Source organism: Zonotrichia albicollis, chromosome 12 (assembly GCF_047830755.1).
Source record: "Zonotrichia albicollis isolate bZonAlb1 chromosome 12, bZonAlb1.hap1, whole genome shotgun sequence".
Classification (NCBI taxonomy): domain Eukaryota; kingdom Metazoa; phylum Chordata; class Aves; order Passeriformes; family Passerellidae; genus Zonotrichia; species Zonotrichia albicollis.
In genome coordinates this window covers 334,522-358,438 of record NC_133830.1, presented here as the reverse complement: position 1 = coordinate 358,438, position 23,917 = coordinate 334,522, and the positions used below count along the sequence as shown (strand labels likewise).

Here is a 23,917-nt window from a genome sequence, read left to right as displayed (position 1 = left end):
CTCTGCTGTGTTGGGCAGTGGGGTTTAGTCAAGGATGACTTCAGCTGCAAACACATCTGGGAAGCAACATGCTTTCTTCCACAGACCAGCTCTGAACCCACTCCTACACCACTGGTTTCACCGGACAGCTGCTGCCCCCACTGCTGTCAGGGGACAGAGTACTGGTCATGGCAACACCCCAGTGCTGCGAGAGGACAGGGGACTGGCCATTACTGTGCTGCTGTTGTTTTTCCCTCTAACATGATGAAGACTGGATCCTGTCACTAGCAAGATGTCCTTGACAGCATAGAAAGCCAGTGAATAATTCAGTGCTGGCCTGGAGCCCATGCCCTGCCAGGGACAATGTGCAGATCCTGCCCTGCTCCAGGCAGCACAGTGCAGCCTGTCCCACCCTTGGCACCACGCGCCACCTCACGCCATGCCACACTGCCAGCACCCTCCATGCTGCCCTCGGGTCTCACCTTGCGGATCTCCGGAGGCGGGCAGGCCTCAGCGACCTGCGGGGGCTCGGTCTGCAGCCTGCAGCTGGAGCTGCTCTCGCTCCAGAGGCAGCGGTGGCCCAGGTCCTCCCTGCCCAGGCACTGGGAGCAGTCGGCACTGCCGGTCGCGCAGTTGTACACCTCCACTGAGCACCAGAGACAAAGACAGCGTGAGCGCCAGGCCTGAGGCTCTCGCAGCTTTGCTTAGCCTGAGGCACTCCACCCCTCCCCGCTCCCACCACCTGCCCGCCACGTGAATCCCAGCAAAATCTGAAATCCAGCGGATGAGCAGAGCACACAGCGAGACAAGGGAGCCCTTGGCTACCATCCTGCAGATTTCCCAGAAGGCCTGGGCGCTTGTTCACACTACAATATAATTTAGCACGTTCTTTTCCTTTTTCTCCCCCTTGAAAAACAAGCAACACCCAAACTTGGAACCTTTTGTCAATTAATGCTACATGTTTCCAACTCTCAGCATCCACATGGGAAGCTGCTTGGCAAAGCTGGCTCCATCCTGCCAGGAAAGCAATCACATTGCTTCCACATTGACAAAAAACGGGGTAGTTTATGCTTTGTACAGTGTTTACAGTTCTTTCCTTCCCCCTGTGACCGCAGACCCCTTTCATTGACTTCTTCTTCCTTCAGATCTGCGCAGCTCAACTTCCATATGTTTTTCTTATACTGCCTTCACATCTCCATTATCTGGTGCCCTGGGTTACATTTCCTCTCCAGCCTCAAGGCTTCTGCCACTGAAGTGTGGGTATCCATGGAGGTAGCAGTCAGCAATGCTCAGGAAACATGGCTTTCACACCCTTTTCCCCACAGGAGACTTTGCAGCAGCACATAAAGAACAGAAACAGACACATCTGGCACTTCTGCTCACAGGAGCATCTTAAGGCACTTCCTGAGCAACTAATGAGTCCCTCAGCCTCAACGCTCTGCTGTGCTGTGCTAATGAAACTTCATCAGCACCACCACTGCCTGCATCATGCTAACGAAACATCACTGGTACTGGGGGTCTCTCCTATTCTCCACAAATAAAAGCTTATTCCATGTCATCTGCAGTCTCCCCGGGGGATTACACTGGTGGTTTTCCAACCAATAGCAGATCTTGTATTCCTTCAATGGACTATCAAAACAGAGTGTAAAATAAAAGCTAATAAACATTGAAATAACAAACAATTACATCAGTGATTTCATTAAAGACATTTTAAAAGATGCCCATGTTTGTCTGGCAGATCTCTGATGCAAGGCAGCCTCTCTAATGTGACTCACACCAGCCTGAGCAAAGCAAGGAGGAGCCAGAGCAGCACAACAGTCCCGTGGGAACTCCAAATATTCTGGCCAATTCCGATGGATGCAAACATGGCCTATGTAAACGAGCTCCTTCTCCATGCAGGAGGAGGGGAATTCCACCACGCTTTTTCTGCTGTGGCTCCTGCTCCCAGCGCCACCCACACAGAGAACGGAGTCTTCTACACAGCCAGAACCCCATGTCCCACCCCCTCCTCAGGGTTACCACTGTATTGCACAATTATGCCCTCTTCTTTCTGCAGAGAAACCAGATCTCATGCCTGCCCATGCTGGCATTTCCAGGTATTTTCACTTTGCAAGATAATCCTCCTCCATTGGCAGGGGTTTACCATGGGGAAACCTTTCTATCCTGGTCACTGGTCGCTGGTGCTCGTGTCCTTCTCCCTGTCACAGCTATCCTCCAAAGGAAGGCCCTCTTTGGGCTCTCCTCCTCCTCTGCCCCTCAGATAAATCAGCCCCTTCTGCCACAGCTCTGACCCTGGCGAGAGGCAAATGAGCTCGGCAGGGCTGCTCCAGGCAGAGCCCTTGGCAAGGGCACCTGTGGGCATGCTGCTGTGTCAGCCCCACTGGGCATGCTGCAGTGCCAGCCCCGCCGGGCACGCTGCTGTGGCTGTGCCAGCCCCGCCGAGCACGCTGCTGTGCCAGCCCTGCCGGGCACGCTGCTGTGTCAGGCACGCTGCTGTGCCAGCCCCGCCGGGCACACTGCTGTGGCTGTGCCAGCCCTGCTGGGCACGCTGCTGTGGCTGTGCCAGCCCCGCCGGGCACACTGCTGTGGCTGTGCCAGCCCTGCTGGGCACGCTGCTGTGGCTGTGCCAGCCCCGCTGGGCACGCTGCTGTGCCAGCCCTGCCGGGCACGCTGCTGTGGCTGTGCCAGTCCTGCCGGGCACACTGCTGTGCCAGCCCCGACGGGCACGCTGCTGTGCTGGGCACGCTGCTGTGGCTGTGCCAGCCCTGCCGGGCACGCTGCTGTGGCTGTGCCAGCCCCGCCGGGCACACTGCTGTGCCAGCCCCGCCCTGAGCCCGACCCCTGGGCCCGTCCTGCCTGCCCGCCCTGCCTGAGTCTGATTCACTTCGGCTCTGACTGCCGGCCTTCCTCGGTTTGCTGATGTAGCAAGGGCTTTTTTGGGAATCCAGCCACTTTTGCAGAGACAGAGAACAGGCCAGGGGTGAAATGTGCTTACACATTTTATTCCTTCTCAGCAGAGGAAGCAAAGAGAAGGACTCAGTTTTCACAGCATGTGGAACCTCGATGCCATGCTCCTGTGAGAGCTGAGGGAAGAGCCCTGCCCCATCCCTTCTCTCCCCGGGAGGGATTCCCCTCTAGCTCACACCCCGATGGGAGCACCAGGTGAGCTGAGCCGTGCACGCTGGCAGGTGAGACCTGAGCTGCCTGCACTCCTGGGCAGGGTTCGACTCTGGCTGGCACTAACAGGGATGTGTGGGTGCCAGCCTGGGCTCTGGGCTCACGTTCATGGGGGTCACTCTGGGTAAATACACTTTCTGCATGTGCCTGAGAGAAGGAACTGCACTGTGCCCACTGGAGCCACGGTCTCTCTCCTGCAGCCATAAACTCTGCCCAGGTTTGAGAGTCGTTCAAGCCAACCAGATGAGAGAAGCATAAAAGTATTTTCAACTCAGACCTGTCATCATCTCTGGACTGTCGATAAATCTGTCTGGTTTGTCCTTCAGCTGGAGGTTCACTGGGAAGCGATGGCTTTTCTCTGATGTGTGGAGCTGCACACAAAAAACAAACAAAACCTTATGAAATTTAGTCAAATAGGAGGTTACATACACACACACCCCCATGGATTGACCTTTCTTGTGAGGCTTCTTTGACCACTGCTCCTCCAGACACAAGAGTGTTATCCTTAGCAGAAGAAGAGGGACAGCTGTTTTAATCATTTTGCTGAAGTCCCAGTAAAGGGCACCAGGACACAGTGCATATCGTGGTGAGCACAGAGCCCTGGGTTGCTGCTATTTTCAGCAGAAATGGACAGGAAAACGAGCAGCCTGGACTGTCTGCACATTCTCAGCGTGGGGCTGTGATACAGGTGATGTGATGGGAAAGTGCTCTTCTCCAGCTTCCACTTGCAATGTTCCTACTGGTGGAAGCCCAAATGGTTGCTGCATTTTGCAGGTGCAGTTTGCCCTCCAACAACCACACTGCTTTCCAGTGAGCATCACAGCATTTTCTCAGGCCAATTCCTTGTTCAAAATAAAAGCTGCAGAAATAGCAATCCTGAAAGGTGGCCAAATTTTTTGCCTGAACTAAACTCTTCCCCTTTAGAAAGGTAAACAAGCAGCCCTTTCCCAAGCCCCAGGGAGGGCCAAAGCCCTGCACGGAGCTGGGATACAGCACCAGTGACATGTGTGTGCCCGCCAGCATCAGCGCACGCAGAGAGCCCAGAGGGGCAAACGCAGGCGTGAGAGATGGAGGGAAGAGAGCAAGTGGAGTCCCACTGCCAGGTGGGAGGCTGGGGGTGAGACCCTGCCGCCCTCAGACCTCATCCCCAGCCTGGGGGAAGCAGGCTCACCCCTGGACTCACCAGCACGTGCACACACTCCACGGCAGAGGAGTTCACCCAGCGCGCCTCAAACGTCCCGTCTGCCCCAAAATGGCACTCCAGGGCTGTCTCCTAGGAGAGGGAAGACAAGGGCAGAATGGCTGCAAGAACCATTTTGTGCAGCTCTCTGTCTGTCAGTCCATCAGCAGGGGCCATGTCCCACCTTGATTCTGTCACTGCACCTGAACTCTGCCCAAGTCAAACAGGAGATCAGTACCTGACACCAAAGGTGCAGACCAGGAGCTGTGCCTGGCCCACAGCACACACGGACCAGATGTGCCTGGCTGGGCTCTTGTAACCCCAACAGCTCCTCTGGGCCGAGGTCTGTGCAACTCATGCTGCAGCACAGACTGGGAGCCAACATTGTCCCAGGCCACCTTCCCCAAACCAGTCGGTGATTTGGGCTCAAAGTCACCTTCCTCCTCCCAACAACTACACTGAGCAAATCTCTAATTCAAACAAGGACCCAGCCAAGAACGGGTTCAAAGACAGACTTCTGTGCTGTTGTCCTGATAACACAAGGATGATATCCTGCACCAAATTATTGCCGTGCCCGCATCCTGCAGGAAAAAAATCCTATCTCCAAGCAGTTGATGCTACACCACTACTGAGGTCTAACTACCCTTTGAAAACTGGCAGATCTGATAAAAGACATGGAAGGAAGCAGCAGGCTGCGGGCAGGCAGTGCTGGCTGAGCAAACACCCAGGCAGAACCTCGCCCAGTGCATCACCTGCGCCCAAGCAGCTCTGGCTCTGCAGGCTGCCCCCAGCCCTGGCCCCATGCCCTGCTGCAGCCAAGGGGCTGGGCACACGGCTCTGGGGCTCCCAGCTTCAGCAGCACTCGCCAGTTCCTCCAGAGAGGGAAGCAGAAGAAATCCTGCCCAGCAGCCTGGGACAATGAGCAGAAGGTGATGGAAGGAAGTCACACTGCCAGAGCCTCTCCTGCTGCCCCTTTCCTGCTGACTCCATTTCCTGTGGGTTCCATGCACTATTGCTTCCTCCTCAGCCACCTCCAGCATCCAGACAGGAAGAAGGATTTCTCACCCTGTTTTGCTGATTGCAGAGGTCACAGCCTCCTTCCTGGAGGCTGGAGCTGTGCAGGAAAAGGCCACCCTATAGAGGCACGAGGGTCTGCTCTGCCCTGCGCTGAGGGCAAGGAGGCACGGTGGGAGTGGTGCCTCCACAGCACCCTCCAGCACGCCAGAACAGCTCCACCAGCACTTCCAGAATTCTCCTCTGCTGAAGAACAAGGAGCCACTTGGCTGCCCAGGATGCTGGAATCATCAGCAGGGGCAAGGCAAACCTGGCCCCATGAGCCCTGCTGTTCTGAGCCAAAATTACTCAGGGCAGCTCTCTACAAACACCAGGGCTTACTCAAGCACCTTCCCAGTGCTCAGCCTCTTTGCCCCAAATTCCTCTGGTCCTGTCTGGCAGCATGCAGCACATCTCCAAAGGCAACATTTGATGTCCACTCCCGCTTTTTGCTGTTAGAATTAGCATGTCAAAAAATTTCACAAAAATACTTTTTCACATCAAACAAGCTCTGTAGTGATGTCCTGAAAGACATTTTCACAGCAAATGGGCTCTGAAAGTCTGAAGTTAAACAATGCTTCCATGCTGTACTCAAACACTGTGGCTCAGACAGGGCTCAGTGCCCCTCACTCGGAGCTGTGTCCTTGTTCCTCAGCACAGGCACTGGGGCCGGGCTGGATGTGGGGTTGGGAGAGCTGACACTGGCATGCTCTGTGGTGGAGCACACACCCACAAGGGAACAGGGAGATTTATTTCCCCAAACAGCTGTCCAAACCTTCCCAATGCCTTTAGGAACTCATTTACCTTAGCGAAAGTTGCATTGGCCAGTGAGATCATGATGTTCTGAGATACACCCGTGGGCATTGGCTCCAAAGGGGCAGGTACTATCTGAGGACAGTCAATTTTCTTCTGCTAGGTACAAAAATAAGGAAAAAAAAGGGATTAGGTGGGTGCATGCTGAACATCCTCAGCAACAAGAGAAGAGGAACCATCAAATTCCTTGATAAGATTAATTTCACTGGGCAATGGGCACTGCCAGGTGCACAGTGACCGTGTACCCGCACCCCAGCTGCCACTCGGGCCGTGACAGGGCCAGAATAACTCTGACAGGAGGCACTGCCTCCTGCATTGCAGATGCACCAGATGCACCAGTGCGAGCCTCTCGCAGCCCTGTGGGCCGTGCTGCAGCCACTGCCCTGCTCGCTCCTGGCAGCACCTGCAGGGTCTGTGCCCCAGGGCCTCCGCCCTGCATGGCAGCACTGCAGGGCACAGGCTGCCTGTGCACCGACAGGGGCTGAGCAGCTGCAGGGGCTTCAGTGAGGGGCTGCGGCCGCAGGGCAGCTGCAGTGAAAGGCTTAAAGGAAACTGAAAAATTATTTTAAAAGGTCATCTGTCTCCTTACTTTTGTTCTTGTTTTAAATTGATGTCTCAGACACTGGAGCTGACTCAGAATTCCAGTCTATGTGACAAACCCGTCCTGTTCTCTCATGAGATGTAAATCACACTGCGAAACTACAGCAAAAATGAAGCCAGATTGTGCATGGCCCCAGGGCACATCCAGAGTAATGCCTGTGACAGTGGAGCCATTGGGCTAAAAGACAACACAATACTTGGTTCATTATGCAGAATCATTTGCAGCAAGCAAGATTTCCTCTCGCTTGCATTAAAGGTTATCCTGCTGTGGCTCCACTGATGCCAGTGCTGCCGCTGCTCCAAGGAGAGGCTGAGCCTGCCCTCCCAGTGCTGGGATGCCCGTTCAGACACATCCCTGGGACCACACATGCAGGGAGGGGCAGATTTCTCTCCTGCCCTCCCCAGACATAGGCAGGGGTCAGGGAACTACCTGGAAGTGCATGTTTGACTGTGGAAAAAATATTTCACTTCCATCAGGACACTTATCTAACCAAGCATAGTTGGCGCTGCCTAAACAAGGAGATTAAATAACAGAGAGGAACGTGATAAGGGAAGCAAAACAGCAAAGCAAACAACTGGAGAGAAATTTCAGTCCCAAGCCTCTTCCAAGGAAATAAAAAGAGTTAAAATTAAACCAGCACAGCTACAATTTCAAGTAAAACCTCCCCTGGCCTGGTGAGTCCTCGCATGTCACCAGAGCTGGCACAGCTTCCCAGAGAAATACACTTTAGAGGACTGATTAACTTGTCATCTTGCAGCCCCTTCTCCTGCTGTTCCCCAGCCACCAGAAATAGAGCTTCTGGCTGAATATATCCTTCACATCTGGATCAGAGGAAGCGGGCAGAATGTCCAAGATGCTGCGGATGGAGCTGGTAGGATGCAGCTTTCCCTGCAGAGCCATGCTCAGGTGCAGCTGCACCAGCGATGGTTTGTTTACCAAAAGCTCCAACTGCACGATGAAAGCACTGTGTTTCCAGGGCTACAGAGCACCTCTGCTGCTCACGAGATCAGCAGGAGGCACAGAGAGAAAACAAACATGCCCAAGCAGGTCAGCCTCCAGCCCAACTGTACCTCTGGAGCAGGGGATCCAAGGAAGCGAGTCCTTTGCTAATCCAGGACCAAGCCAGGGCAGTCCCCGGGTGACCCCACAGCCCTGATGTCACCCAGTGTCACTGCTGGACTGGCACCCCCAAGTCCCCGGCAGGAGCAGCACAGCAGTGCCCAGCAGCACGCGCAGCATGAGCACCCGGTGCCCCAAGAGCCAGGGTGTGCCAGCCCCTGCAGGGCTCCCCGGGCCCAGGCACAGGACAGGAGCCAGCAGGGCACGGGGCAGGGCCCCTGCTGGAGGAGGCTGGGAGCCGAGCAGCGCGGGGCAATGCTCACCTCCATCCGCAGAGCATCCTCACACTGCGAGCGGTTGGAGACGCAGCTGTAGGCCGAGGGGCACCAGTGACACTTCCACCTGGCTGAGAGGCAGCTGGTGCACCTGCAATGGCAAAGGCAGGGTGAGGAAAGCAGAGTTAGGGTGCTCAGAGGGGCCACACCTCAGCCCTGCAACCCATCTCCACACTGCTCACCCTTTACTGGTGCCTAGAGAAACCCATGGTGGGTGCTGGATTATCCTCTCCTCTCCCTGGCAGCTGGCAGGGAATGTGGCCAGAGTCCATCACCGCCAGGCATCCCTGCCCGGCCTCAGGCCACAGCAGACTGAGAGTCACCTTCCTCTGCTTAGCAAAAAATGTTTTTCCCAAAAAAAATGCTCTTTCCCTCATGTATCTCTCTGAGGAGCCTGGCATGCTGGACCTGACTGAGACTGTCCCTGCTGTTCACACAGACATGGAGTGCTGGTGGGCCCTGTGGTCAGGTCCTGATGCCACGCTCCTGAGAGGTGGATGGGTTTGGGTGTGTGCCACTAGAGCCCCCTCAAGCTGATGGGGGCATGTGACTGCTCCCACCCCGGGCTGGATGGAGCCAGAGAGCTTGAGCCTCCCCTCCCCAGTGCCCACAGATTGCTGGGGAGGCCATCTCTGCTGCTGAAGGGTTAACAGAACAAGCTTTATACAAAAATATCATTTATGTTTAAAAGAAACCCAACATGTCCAGATGGCTTGAGGACCCTTCTCTGGCACCACATCTCCCACGATCCTGCCAAATCCTGCCCAGGCCCCCAGCTGCCTTCTCACAGGAGCTGAGCTCCCCCATTAGCCCCACGCAGGAGAACCCTCGTCCAGCTCTGTGCTGGCGCCCTCCCAGCCCCAAACTGCCCCACCAGTGCCACCCCAGTGCCACCCACGCCCTGCCACCACCTGCCCACGGTCCTCCCTGCCTGCACTCGGGGGACACTTACGCTCTTGTGGGGTAAATGTTCCCAATCCTTTTGCAATCATAGATGGTGAAATTGGCCCGGATTATGTTTTTGTTGTTGACCCGGAGAGAAGTTTCAACGACCACGTGGTCTGAGAAAATCAAGCCAAAGAATATTGGGTTGCAACAGCCCCTTGCTCGCACTCACACTCAGCAGACAAGAGAGACCCTTGGGAAAACAAGGGCTAAATATGATTTGTTTTCTCTAGGGCTTCCTCCGAGCTGCATGTCCGAACTTGGACCAGCCATCCTTTCTCCTCTGACATTCAGCTCTTCCCTCCTAAATCAGCACTTTACATTACTCTCACAAAAAAGAACATGGTGACTTTCAGCACAAAATTCCAGCATGTTATGCAAGTGTTAATTAGCAGACTTAATTATTGTCTTCACGTACAGTTGGTGCTAAACTATAATTTTTAAAATGTGGTAATTAAAACATGTTGGTTATCATGTTTTAAAATCCCGCTCACTCTCCCTGTGCCAACAAACCTGCAGAGAGGGGAAATCCCTTTTTTGGCTGCTCAACACACCATACTACCTTCCCTCCCCCCAGAACTGCCTATTTTTTTTTTTTCATTGCAATTTTGCCATATAAGCACCAGAGAGAAGAAACAATGCCTCTTTCAGAATACAGACAATAAATCAGCGCACTGGATTCCAGAAATTCATTTGGACATTGCTGAAACCAACAATACAGAGCAGTTAAAGATCTCCCATTCTTTGGATAGTTTGGGAGGAAAGCAATGCAGCTTTACAAAGTGGAATTTTCAAAAGGACTAGCTAATTCTCCCCTTACTGAAGCCAGCCATCTTCAATAGCACATTCACTCCAGGCTTGAAGGATGAGAACTTTACAAGCGCTCAAGTCTGGAATAAAGCATCAAACTTCTCCAAAGGCACTGAGAGGGGCTGACAGCATCCCTAAGTGGCCAGTTCAGACCTGGTCAGCTCAGCTCAGCTGGCTTCAGCCTCATCCCCTCGGGAGGCTGCTCCGTGGAGCTCGGCAGGAATCCCCTTTGGCAAACAGGGGACACCTCTGGCTGGCTTTGGGCTGAAAAATGGGGCTAAGAGCTCCTGAGCTCCTTTAGGTACCCACTTGCTCTTCCTCCAGAACTCTCCTGAAAGGCAGCGTGTGTTTTGGAGGGAAATCGAACAAAGCAATTGAAAATATCAATATAAAAAACTATATTATTTGACCAGGGCTAGAACATTTTTGGCTTAGTACATACTAAATCTAAGGCAGAAGCTCAAACCAGATAAAAATAAGTACGTGAACTGGCATTTAAATTCTGATGTTTAAAACAAAAATCAATAGATTTGAAATACTATCAATTCATGTAAAGATGGTGGAACTCCTACACTTCAGAGTCATATGCCCTGTAAAACAGACACAGCTTCAGGCTTTTCTTCCCTGTATGTCTTAACTGCACATACAACTGAAAAAATAAATAAAGCCTATTAAAAATTGTGTCCACAAAAGTGGTTAGAAGGAACGCATCTTGTTTGCTTTTGCATACCTTGGTCATCAGGAAATGCTGGATATTTCTCGCGTGGAAGCAAACTGCAATAAATAAATTGGTTCACATAATCCCCAGCGACTCTGGCTACCGTGCGGATGTTGTTTCCATAGTCACATGAAATATCTGTTCCATTCAAGTTCGGGATAGTTCCATTTATTTGTATTATCAGGGCCTACATTAGACAAAAAAGTCGTCTATTATCACAGAAAATTATATTTAGAAATTGTCAACATTTTAGAAGCTTTTCAGAGGTAGGCAACTCCAAAACAAGCCCACAGACAGGGTCTGTCTTGAAACAAATAATATTTTTATAAAAAACCTTTAAAATATAATAAAAATACTTTTAAATAGCAGCAATACAAAACCAGGAAATGAGTTGACTCAGCTGTCTGCAGCTGACTGTGTTTGAAATTTTGCAACCCTGCCCTGTGTGTTTGGAGCAGCAGCTCTGGGTGGTTTTGGCCTGCAGGCTCAGCTCTGGGGGCTGTTTCCCTACAGGCCTGGCACGCAGCTGGCTCAGGCTCGGGCTGCAGCAGGTCCCCCCGATGCAGCAGCATGCAGCAGCATGCAGCAGAGCGCAGCATCCCCGGGCCACACGCAGGAGCCGTGCTGCTCCACGGCACGAGCAGGGGTGGGCAGAGCAGGCTGTGGCTCCACGGGCCCTGCAGGGGATTGGTTTGGAACGGGCTGCAAACGCACCGGGTTCTCTTTGTCAATGCTGATCTCGGGCTCCAGGATGGTCATGGAAGGGCACTGCTGCACTCCTTCACTCACGCTCACCCAGAAGTTGGCCCCTGTGAAGTCAGTGCACTCATGCTGCAGAGAACACCTGCAACGAACAGAGGAACAGCTCGTGGTTGATGAGTTTTAAAACAGGTGATAAAAACGTTGAATTCCTTGTGAGAGAAGAGAAGGTCTTGCGTCTGTATGTTTCTCCTTCATCCATGCAGCTAAGCCTTAACATTTGCTGCTATGGTTTAAGGTTCTGCTTGCCATGATAACAATGTGTACTCCCACAGCACCAGTGGAGCAGCAGGATTGAGGAAGGCAGGAAAAGGCCAGGCTGAACCCAAACTCAGGAGGAGAGGATGACATGTTGTCTGACATCTTCAGTTTGCAAATGTGGAGCCTAATTTTGAATATTCCCTTTTGCATGTGATTATCTTCTACTGATAGATGATGAGATCTGCAGGGGCAAATGGACTTTCACAGGGGGTGGGTTCTCCCAGTCCCACGGTTGGACACCCACAAGTGATTCTTGCATCGGCAGGTGCCTGTGGTGTGACAATGCAGCTATGGTGAAACCTGGGCTCTGAAGAACATCCCAACCCTTTGGGCCAGACGCAGTACTTTCTAACAGCACGCATTTTGTAAGGAATGGACAAGGACTGCTGGTAGCGTGACTGTGGGGAAAGGCAGAAGGCACCGCACACTCCTGCAGGGCTGAGGGCAAGGGCACACCTGGGCACGGGGCGGGTCCTACCTGGTCTCCATGGTGCACCACCCGCAGTAGGCGTCGGCGGCGGCCAGGCACTCCGTGCACGTCGAGTACTGGCTGCAGGCAGCCACCTTCACCCGGGTCATCTGCACAACAACAGCACAGGGCTCCCAAATACAGCACAGCCCCACAGCAACAGCACAGGGCTCCAAACCGGCACAGCCCCACAACAACAGCTCAGGGCTCCCAAAGGCAGCACAGCCCCACAGCGACAGCACAGTGCTGCCAAACCGGCACAGCCCCACAACAGCACAGTGCTGCCAAAGGTGGCACAGCCCCACAGCAACAGCTCAGGGCTCCACACCGGCACAGCCCCACAGCAACAGCACAGCACTCCCAAATACAGCACAGCACCACAACAACAGCACAGGGCTCCCAAATACAGCACAGCCCCACAGCAACAGCACAGGGCTGCCAAAGGTGGCACAGCCCCACAACAACAGCACAGGGCTGCCAAATACAGCACAGCCCCACAGTGACAGCACAGGGCTCCCAAATACAGCACAGCCCCACAGCAACAGCACAGGGCTGCCAAAGGTGGCACAGCCCCACAGCAACAGCACAGGGCTCCCAAATACAGCACAGCCCCACAACAACAGCACAGGGCTCCAAACCGGCACAGCCCCACAGCAACAGCACAGGGCTCCCAAATACAGCACAGCCCCACAGCAACAGCACAGGGCTCCCAAATACAGCACAGCCCCACAACAACAGCACAGGGCTCCCAAACCAGCACAGCCCCACGGGACCCCCGCCCGGCCGGACGCAGCCGCACGGCCACGAGCAGCTGGACACAGGACCCCAGCGCCCCGGGCTGAGACACCCCTGCCCTGGAGCACCAGCACGCCAGGAGCAAGCCCTGGCATGGCTTGGAAGCTGGAGCCGTGCCACGGCCACCTGGCATGGGGACGAGCCCAAGAAGCCACCTGCTGCCCACTGGGGCCCCCAGAGCCTGTCCAAGCCAGGGGCCGTGAGCCCAGGACAGGAATGATGCCCTAGGGCTCGGGAATCCACAGGGTTTGCAGCCAGCTGAGCTGGGCTAGGCTGGGCTGAGCTGCTCCTTTTCAGCTGGTGCCATGGCAGGAGCCATGGGAGACCAGGTTACAGAACGTGACACTGCACCTTTCAGAGGTGTCAGATGGACATAGCTTTACAGCTTGTCCCTCTCTTGTGAAAAGCTCTCACCCAGACCTGCAGAAAGCTCCTCTCCAGACACAGCCCAGCACTCTCTGGCTGTTTACACAAAGATCAGAAAGCGGCACCATTCTAGAAACCTTGATTTGTGAAAAAAATCAAAGTACCTCTGGGGAGTCACTTGGCAGGAGCAGTTGGAAGGGAAAGCATGTGTCAGTTTCTGCTCTCACCTCCTTTGATCTCTAAACATTTGGGAAGGAAACCTGAGTGGTTTGGAACAGTGGGGACTGAAAATGCGAGGTGCCAAGAGCCCTGAGCTCCCACCAGGCAAGCACAGTCCAGGCTGCAGGCTCCTTGGCCAGAGCCCCACTTCACTCACAGCACCTCACTGCTCCCAGCCCGGCAGGGCTCAGCAACCCCACCCCAACCCTGTCCAGCTCCTGGGGAGCCTCCCAGGATGCTCTCTCCACCAAAGAGAAACTAACTCATCGGATTTACAGGAAAAGGAGCAGTCAGAGGAGGCACCACGAGCACCACACCAGCTGTTTGATCAGCCCGAGTGGAGGGCACAGCCCAGCCAGGGGCTGAGATGAGCCAGTCAGAGCCATCAGCTGAAGAGGCTTCCTGAGAGGGGTCTGTGAAACCATAATGACCAATCTACAGGGAATTAGAGCTTGGAAAATACAAATGCAACATGTAACACTTGGGGTGGTGCATCTGTTTTGACAGATTAAAATGTAATTCAGGACAAAGCCTCAGTGCCTGGAGCGCTCTGCTCTCATCTTCCTACTCTGTTAACTCGATGGAGACGGGACCGCCTGCCTGTACCTGCTGCAGCTCTCCAGGTCTCTGCAGAGCCCTCCTGCCAAGCACTGAGCAGAAACCTCCCCAGGGACCACTTCTGACAGGCAGACTTTTGTCTGTAGGATCTCCTGGAAGCCTCCCTAAAGACCATGTACTGTCATTTTGGGGTTTCTGTACAGGAACAACCTTTGCTTATTTCTGCACTCCCATAAGTGCAATCCGTTTCAGTATCTTTCACTCTTCTTTTTACCTGACCACCACAAAGACCCAATAAGCTGGGCTGCATGGTGTTATTAGCCAGCACAGGAGAATAGATAGGCACCTCCCCAGAAAGCCCAGTGACAGCCGAAGCTCTGAGCATCTTGGCTTTCACCATTAAAGAAAACCTTATTGACCCTTTCTGCTCCCAGCTCTGAGCTAAATCAAATGCACGCTGTGCTCCAATAACTGGTTTGTTGAGGACTGAGGATCTCACCTGGTAAGAGGTCATCAGGTAGAGGTAAGTGGAATCAGAAGGGTCAAATTGCATGATGGGGTGGACAGGCTCTCCATAAGCCACCGAAATGGATCTCCTGCTAATAACCTTCATCGTGCTGTCCAGGTTTATCTGTAGAGAGAAGAGGCCACTCACTGAGAACATTTTCAAACACTAAGGGCAGAAGATTATTTCTCCTTGGTTATAAATAAAAACCAGAGTGGTATTCAGCGGTGCCCCAAGCTGTCCAGCACTGTGAATCTGTGCACACACAGAGCTCTCCTGGAAAGCCAGCTCTGTGTCGCTGGGCAGGCAAGGCACGGCCCAGAAAGCCCCAGCCCTGCTCAGTGGGGCAGGACCCTCACTGTCCCTGGTCCCTCTGGAAGGTGACAGATTGGAGGCTCTGCCCCTGCACAGCTTCATCCAACGGGCACAGCAACGTTTGTGTGACCCGCGTGCAAGCGGCACCAGCCTGCAGGCCTCGTCACATACACACTCACATTCCGTACAGAGAACATTGAGTTCCCAAAACTTAATGAAAAACAGTGAAAATCAGCAACAGGGCTGTACAGCATGGCATCTCCTGCTCCCTGCATATTTGAAAAATAAGTGTTGTCACTCCCAGGCAGAAGAAGCTTCTATCCCTGCTGACTCCAGAAGACCACGGCAGCTGCCACCAGAGTGCCAAGTCCTACCTTGCCTCATGAATCACCAGCCGAAGCGCTGGCAGTGATGGAGGAGGCTGCACAGCATCAGCCTGCCTTTCAGTTCTCTGAATGTCTTGGCATTTGACTTGAAAATTCAGTAAATTAAATGTGGCATTGCTGAGAGGAAATAACAATGGGGCTACACAATTTCTTGTGACAGTCACTTTTCAGCTTAAAACAGAAAGGGAGTGTGGAAAATTCTGGCCTTCTTACTAGCAAGGGAAGGCAATATTTGTAATGACCAAGTGTGCCTCTGTTCTCTAAATGTGGATTAATTAATTAACATAGGTTAATTAATTCTTACACCAGAGCAGCACTGACACACCCCAGTATGACAGCACAGGCTCAGGCTTCTCTCTGCTAAGAAACATAGCACAGAGAGCTACGCAGAAAAAGGGTACTATTGCTTTGTCCATTTTAAAAGCTGGCTAGCCAGAAGCTAAATTATTTCCCTGGTATCACCCAAGAAGTCCATGAACTGAGCCCTGACATTCCCTGCTGCATCCTCTCTCCCTCGCTGCTGAGATGTGCTCCACGGGGCTGTTTACAGACACCCGGTCTGGCTCCCTCTGCCTCCTGGGCACGTTCACCTGCATCCTCCTCACACAGGCGATGTCCCTGGATTCCAGGGGGCTGCGGGCCCTGCGGAGAGCCCCCACAGCAGCGCAGAGGGCGGTGACTGCTGGTGCTGGTGCAGCAGGGGAGCTGCTGGGGCGGCTGGAGGACACAGACTGCCCGGGGTGCTGGGGGGAGCAGAGCACATCCTGGGTAATGCCAGGACTCGTCTGCTTGCACACTGCACTTCCACACCCGCACACAGCAGGAGAGAGCTCTCCTTGCCACCGTGTCCCTTGAGGGCACTGCACCTGGCACGGCTGTGCTGCCCAAGCACTGCTGACCCTCTCGTGATGGCTAGATTGGTCCTCACTAAATGCCTGTCTGCAGCCAGAATTGCATTAATTCGCCATACATGCCCCTGGCAGCCCTAATTGCTGCTGGCAGGAGCTGGGCAGGCACTATTTCTGCCCCTCTGCTGTCTTTTCTCAGGCCACAAATCTGAATGATTTGCTCACGCAAAGTACCTTGCGTCCTGTGCCAAAGAGCAAGGAGCCCCAAAGGTAGAAGGGCTTCTGGTTATGCAGCTGTGTTGTGGAATTAGATTACAGCTATCTGAGCAAATTATCCGAGCGCAGGGTAGCCAGGAGCCTCTCCCTAATGGAGGCCCTGCCGATAAGGCCGGTCTCTCGGAGATGATAATGGAGCAGAGCTGTTGATGCCGTGTGAACGCGCTGCTCCGCGTGTGGCATGTGCCCCCCGGCCCGCTGCGCCTGGCCCAGCGCCAGCCCCCTCCCACCGCACAGCCACCTGCCCCTGGGGGCAGCAATCAAAGCAGGGAGCCTCTCTGTGATCCTGAGCGCTCCCACACTTCTGCCAGGAGCGAGGAGATGCAAGGGGAAAATCTGGGTAAGTTTTCTTCTACCCAAGTATTTTGATCCAGTATTCCACATTATGCACCAGTCCCCCCAGGCAGAGATAAAGCAGGTATCAGCTGTCTCTGCTCCAGGCCTTTTCCCCTTCTTCTCTAAGGACTTTTGATACTGGCAGTTTACCAGACTGCTGCAGCTGCCTGCAATCAAAACTTTCCCTGGCAAACTTCAAGCACTAAGGTTACTGAGAGCTTGGCCTTGTGTCCTGGCTGCAGAGCTGGGGCACTGCATCACCCTGCATCACCTCTTACATGTTAGTTAGAGCAGACTCCACCATGGGTTCACACCTGCTTTGGATTCAGCTGTGAAGAATCTCTTTGTAATTCCCCTGTCTACATGGAGTCTTCAAAAGCCAGCACCTCAGAGGGAGAATTTATTAGAAGCGCTTCAAATAATTTTAATAACTTCAACAATTAAAACAATTAAAACAAAAAAACTCATTGTAATTAAAATGATATTATGTTGCATATATAATTGTATTGTTTTAAAATTATATTATTATAATTAATAAAATAGTTTAATAAAATTAATGTATAATTCAATGCTGCACAATAGCATTTTCAGCTTAGGGTTTTTCAAAAACATCCTGCTCACACGGCAGCCCTGAGCAGCGATTAACAGCCACCAGTCACCAGGCAGCGTGTATCACTGTCCAGGCTATGGCAGTACCAATGAGTTCCTCATTGCCTGAAGGCAGCAGGTGCACAAACCAAGGGACAACAGATGTGCTCCAATGGGCAGACAGAGGTGTGGAAGGGGGAGCCCCGGCACCCACCCTGTCCCCAGCTGTGCTGCCCCACGCTGCTGCTGCTCTGCTGGGCCCCACTTGCCTTGAGGAGTCCTCCGCTGGCCGTGCCCAGGAACACGACCGTGTAGTTGTGGACACTGGCCACTGCCACGGCGGTCAGGCCGCTGTAGGTGAAGATGGGGGTGGCAGTGACCGGGTTCAGGATGGCCAGCGGGTGCTGCAGGTGCGCGGCTCCGCAGTCCAGCTGCTCCGGCTGCAGCTGCAGAGAGACACACACATCAACAGGCGGCACAATCGTGGGCGTGCTCCCGGCCCCCCTCAGCAGCGCTGGGACACGCTGCTCAGAGCCCGCCCTGCCCGCCTGGAGCCCACACAACAGCAAAATGCAGCTGGCCCGGCTGCCGAGCTGACCCACGGCGCTGGCACCGGGCTGACAGCAGGCTCCCACATCCCTTCGCTGCCAGGGGCCAAGGCAAAGGCACTGCTTAAGGACTTGTCACCGACCTGTGTCTGTGAGCAGGCACTTGGCTTGTTTGGCCGAAAGCAAGGCAACGGACTTGACTCTCCTGTGCTAAATTAATTAGTGCATTGGCTGCATGACAGCATCATTTGCAAGTGGAACTGATGCCTTGTATTCCTACTACCCTGCCAAGATGCACCCAAGATTTATGACCCCTCACTCCAAATCCTCTGAGATTCTCATATAATTTCTGTTCAGACAACTTGGATGGATTCAACAATGCCTGAACATCACAACAGTCTCACTGCTGACAATTCACCTGCAGTCACTCCTGCAGCAGCTTTTCTGAGCCGCAGCAGGTGCAGCTGGAGCCCTTCAAATTATGAATTATTACGTTTCAAGGGCCATTACCACGTCATCCACAGTGACCCAGGTTTAGCCCAGGGGATGCTGTGACCCCACTGTCACACTCCTTGGCAGGGCTGGCATTCCAGCAGCAGCAGGTATCCCCAGGTCACCTGTGCACCATCCAAGCCCCAGTTGTGGGAAGTGCCTGTACAAAATTCCAGCAAGAAATGCCTGCAAGGTCGCAGCCCACACCCCAAGGACAAAGCACATTTGTGCCTTTCTGAATCCAGTCATAAGGCAGATAGCGCTGCCACAGAAGCTGACAGAATTCTGAATTTAAGCAGAATAAACACAGGGATTTGAGGCTGTATCTGTTAGGGAATGGGAATGCAGTTTCCACCAGGCAGAAGGTGACCACCAGCCTGCTCAGCACAATCCTTCCTCCCTGGACTACACCAGGGCCTGGATACTAATTGTCTAGTCATCGTTACTATTTCATTAATAGAACCAGGCTAAAGCTTTGGCTCTCTCCTCTCTCCAGACAGTTCAGAAGATTAAGCAAATATGTAGGCTTTGCAACAGGAGGGTGAGACTAGGCAAGGTCTCTCTGCCAGGTCATCCCACTTTGGGGGGCAACTCGTGCCTCATGCCCATCTGCCCCCAAGCCACCGCTGTGTCTTGGGTTGGTGCCGCACCACAGCAACACATTCCTGGGGAGAAATGGGGAAGAAACTTGCTAAAACCCAAAGGGAATGCCAAGTGATGGGGCTTTGTGTGCATAAGCAAGGGATGGTGCCCCTGCACGAGCAAAAGAAACGAAGCCCCAGACAGACACCCCCAGTGACCTCCCTGTTGTGGCCACAACTGGTGCGGTGAGCGTGGGGACTGCAGGCTGTGGCACTGCCCACTGCTCCTCCCTGCACGGCAGAGGACAGCAGCAAACCTCACCAGGAGCTGGGGGTGCCAGCCAGCCCTTGGTGTGCTGCAGCAGCTGGTCAGCAAACACCGGGGCTACCCAGCAGAGCAGTCACCCCACAGCCACCTCTGCACAAGAGCACGCACCCCTGACCACAGGGTCCTGCTGCTGCCGACACAGCCAGGGCTCACGGCTCTGCTGCCGACACAGCCAGGGCTCACGGTGCCACCAGAGACCGGCTGGGTCCTCTCCAAAAACCGCCCTGACCTTGGTCCCTGTGCCCCCCAGGGCCTGTGGCCACCGCTGGCTGCGCCAGACACGGAGTGACAAAAGCCTGATGTGAAAAACTTCCTCTGCTCAGACGAGCGCCAAACAGGGCAGCACATTCAAAGCTGTACCTCTGTTCTTAGGGCACCAAGACTAAAGGATCAAGTTTGTGGATGCAATGCTAAATGCATTCTGCAGTTTTACTGCATCTCATTCTAGTAAAAAGTAAAATCACAGCCCAAATACTTAAATGTGTATGTTTTCTCTGTAACTGAGCCACACAACTTTTTTATACTATACAGAGGACATGGCAAGCCGTTCATGTTTCTGATTTAATGATTGCTTCCCTTCACAAATAGCTATTTAGAAACTCACTTGGGGTTATTTACTTGTCTTAGGGATGGTTATCTCTATCTCTTCTTCATTACCCCTTAAGAAGATCACCACCTGAAGCTTACAAGGCTCTTTCCTGCAGGGAAACTGAGGCATAAAGGCATCTCCGGCCACCTGGGACCTCACGGGATGCTCAGCACCTCCTGTCTATGGCAGCTGCACAGGAGCTGGGACCAGCATCACTGCCTGCCAGCCTGAAAAACTTGGCCCTTCCTCCTCACAGGTGGCCAAAATCACGGGAAGTCCCTTATCTGCAGCGCCTGCCTGCTTATAAATCATGTATTTCAGAGCTCATATCAGTGCGAAGTGTTTTCCACAGTAAACAGGATGTAACTATTCTAACCCAGGCCGAGCTTTATTTTGGCTGCACACATCCTTCCTCTGAAACACCTTTCTTCAAATGACATCAGATCTTCCAACAAACGGATGGGTAGGAGACATATGGCATTTCCCTCTCCCGGGCCCAAAGAAGGGATGACATGCTGTGCTGCTGCTACTCGCACCCCACAGCACCAAGAGGACAGCTAACTCCATCACGTTACAGTAAACAGGATACAACCAAGTCACATCCTTCTGCAGGCACCAGGCAGCCACCACAGCTGGGAACTGCACTGCATGAATGGAATAGAAGGCCATCCACAAGTGGAAGGGGTTAAACTTCACTCTTTCTTAAATCAAGCTGCCCTATCCTGAAGTGGGAAAAGAACGAATGCTAAGTTTTCTTCCAAAACCAATCTCTTTCTATAATCTGCATTTTAAAACACCCCGTAGGCATTTACTGCATTGCCTCTATTTTTCTTTGACACGCTCTGGGTACTCAGTAAGTCAGAACTGTGGGCTGACTCCAGATGAACGCCTCCTGCCCACAGGACTGCCCCTCTGTCGCCGGTGAGGAGCCTCTTGGGCGAAGCTGGGACTGCCCCAGCCAGCACCAGCCGAGCACTCTGCCCTGCCAGGACAAGGGAACACGCTGCCGTGCCCCTGCACACTGCAGCTTGTGCTACTGCTGCACAACTTCACAAGGGATGCAAATGGATTCAAATCAAGGGGCCACAGCTAAGAGGATGCTTATTCAGATTAACCCCTGAGTGCGATTGCAGGAACAAAATGGGACAGAGATAAAAGGTTTCCAGCCACATCAGAGCTCAAGAGTTCAGCTGTCTTCACAGTGTGAGTTCAGTTCTTTATCCCAGGCCTATAAGGAGCATAAAAAGCGATTTCCCAGAATTTCCATTACAGCTCCCCAGCCCTGGGCATGCAGGATGTCCCTTCGGGAAGGAAGTCTGTTGGAAACAGAAGGAGGAAGAGGAGTGGTGAGGCAGCTCTCAGGAAAACCATGAAATGCGCTGATTTCTGCATCCTGTGTTTGTGACCTTAAAAATAGTTCCCAAGCAAAGCTGGAGCTGATTTGTGACTCAGAAGCCGCGGCGCAAGGGAAGCCCAGAGCCCCTGGCCCGCGCGAGGCCATGCGGGCTGCGCAGAGCTCCAGAGCCAGGAGGGAGCCCGGCCCCTCTCTGACTCCGTATCAGAGAGGATTAAAGTGCTGGCTTCCAGCATGCCTGGAGTCCTGGGAAAATGACACAGCCAGCATCGCATAATCCGCTCCAAACTTGTTGATTTGTGGTACTTAGCCATCATCTTCATAGGCTCAAAATTTGGCAGCTGCTCCCACACAACTGACATTTTCAGGCCATTAAAGGCTGTGATAAAAGGGCTCTAGTTTTATCTCTTGCCTTCCTTAACATAAACCATTAGGCTTTTATTAACATTTAGGTATGACTCAGGGAAATTTCTGACTGCAGAGCGAATATTCAGAATAATTAGGATATGGTCTGAAGAGACTAGCAGGACACAGACTTGCACTGAACAGCAGGAACAGGCTAAAAACCAGTGGGGAAATATTTCACAGGAGAATGGACAGGGCCAGTGATGCCAAGCCAGCCCGGCTGCACCATGCTAAGGGAGAGTACAAGCCCTCTCTGTGTCGGGCAGAGCCCAGAGCAAGCACACAGCCCCAGCGTTCCCCCCGCAGCGCCCCAGCAGTTTGTGCGCACAATCACTCGTTTATCTGCTGCAGTGTCGCAACCAGACCTGTCAAAACCAGGCTTTTCGGGATGCCTGGAGGAAAATGTCATCCTCAGAAGAGGACTCCACTGTTGGGGCACTTGAGATGTAAGCAGTCTCCAGCTGCTCAAGGGCAAGCGTTAGCACAGAGCTCCTCAGACTGCCCATCATATTTTTTTAGGCAACAGGAGGCAAATCAATGTGCACTTGTGGCCAGTCAAGGCACTCAGGCTGAGAATCTCTGGCAAAATTAATCTAGAGAATTTTTTTCTCAAGAATTACCAAGAGTACAGTATCCACTCAGCACAGCAGACATTCTTAAAAAACCAAAAAAAAAGGCTTAAAGTGAGACTTGCACTCTGGTTTCACTGTTTGCTAAGACAAGTTCCTCAAGCAAGGAAGTGGGAGTTTTGCTGTGTTTTGCCCGTTTGCACAATGCCAGCTCTGGGCTAGGGTACTTTGTGAGTCACTAATGGGACACCAGTAATGGTCCATCCCAACATCCCTCTGCTCCCAGCAGCCACCCAGACCTTGTGCCTGCAGGGAGCTATCACTCTTAGAAAACCCATTCTTCCCTCTCTCTCCTCTTGACTCCAAGCTTTTCTTTCCTGCCAGCTCCCAAATTTCACTCTTGGCAGCCTCCCATGGGACTGTGGCTGAGGCAAGGAAGGGGACAGGGCACAGAGGACTGCCAGAAGGCAGGAGACAGCAAGCACAGGACTGATGGCTGGGGAAGGCACAGCTGGGTCGGGCCACAGCCCTGCGGCTCAGCAGCAGCAGCAGCCATGCTCACCTCAAACCACCAGAGGTGTGGGACTGTGAGCGCTGGAAGAGGCTCTCGGCGTCCCAGATCGCCTCAGAGGGCAGAGCCCAAGCTCCATCTGCTGCTCTGGCAGTGGCAGCCCGGGCAGACAGCGCGAGCAGCGCCCAGCTGCTGCCTGCAGAGCCACTCAGCAGCAGGACACAGGGACGGGGACAGCACCAGGCCCTGCTGGGCTGCAGGCGCTGCCACTCTGCTACAGAGGCCAAAGCCTGGCAGCAGCCTGAACTACCACACGTCCCTCCTGCCATCCAACCATCTGCTGCCGTGAGCCCTCAGAGGCTCCAGCCTCAGCTGCAGCAGTGGCAAAAGTTGGGTGCCTGCAGCTGACAGCGTGATTCCCCTCTAAATCTCCTCAGCTCCCTCCTGCAGCCACAGCTGGCCCAGCTCATGGCCATCATCACTCCATCAGCCCCAGCCCTGCCATGCTGACCCCAGCTGGAAAGGAAAGCTGCAGGCAATGTGCACAGGTGACCAGCAGACCTGCACAGCCCAGCACGGCCCCCCTGCCTCGCTCCACACAAGCCCAGGGCTGGCACCCACCAGGGCTTCCCCAGCATGGCACTGAAACAGCAAGCACAACAGCATGGGGAGCTGCGCAAAGTGCAGAAACATGAAAAAGAAGCACTTTTTAAACTAAAATTGCACATCCTTCATGCCGCCAGGAAGACTGGTCAAGCTTATTATGTTAGCCTTCATCCTGCATTAAATACAATACTTCAGATTATAGAATCAAATCCACCAGGAATGGGCAAGCTGGGGGATTAACAAACAGGCTCCAGAGGGGTTGTCACAGTCAGAACAGCACGTGTTTGAGCAGCAAGAGCTCGTATGTCCTTTAAATTCACCCCTCTTGGAAACTCAGCTCCTCTTCCCACTCCCTGGGGACAAGGGGCTGAGCAGATCAGCATGCCTCATCTCAAGGACACCCACTTCTGCTCAGAAGCCCAAGAGACACCTTCCCCATCCAAACTGCTCAGAGCAAGACGCCTGATTTATTTAGGCTGTACTTTCTGAGCTGTGCTTTCTCCGTTACCCCTGCACCACTCAACCTGTGTTTCTCATTTATGTTAAGCTTTGGCCTCAGTAACCAACCTCAGACCACTCAAAC

The 23,917-nt window shown here is 53.3% G+C and overlaps 1 protein-coding gene across 2 annotated transcripts in view; it reads right to left on the bottom strand.

The window, feature by feature from the left end:
• The window catches only part of PLXND1 (plexin D1), a 68,307-nt gene that overhangs the window by 35,276 nt on the left and 9,114 nt on the right, over positions 1-23,917 (bottom strand). Inside the window, exons 2-12 of one of the 2 annotated variants that reach the window (XM_074550255.1) lie at positions 17,621-17,797; positions 14,597-14,728; positions 12,169-12,269; positions 11,385-11,514; positions 10,683-10,857; positions 9,150-9,258; positions 8,186-8,288; positions 6,194-6,298; positions 4,340-4,429; positions 3,434-3,527; positions 462-625 (exon numbers count right to left, since the gene is read on the bottom strand). In XM_074550255.1, the coding sequence (XP_074406356.1) occupies positions 462-625; positions 3,434-3,527; positions 4,340-4,429; positions 6,194-6,298; positions 8,186-8,288; positions 9,150-9,258; positions 10,683-10,857; positions 11,385-11,514; positions 12,169-12,269; positions 14,597-14,728; positions 17,621-17,797 (1,380 nt within the window). Of the gene's footprint in view, positions 1-461; positions 626-3,433; positions 3,528-4,339; positions 4,430-6,193; positions 6,302-8,185; positions 8,289-9,149; positions 9,259-10,682; positions 10,858-11,384; positions 11,515-12,168; positions 12,270-14,596; positions 14,729-17,620; positions 17,798-23,917 lie in introns of both variants that reach the window. The other variant, XM_074550254.1, reaches the window with a different exon arrangement.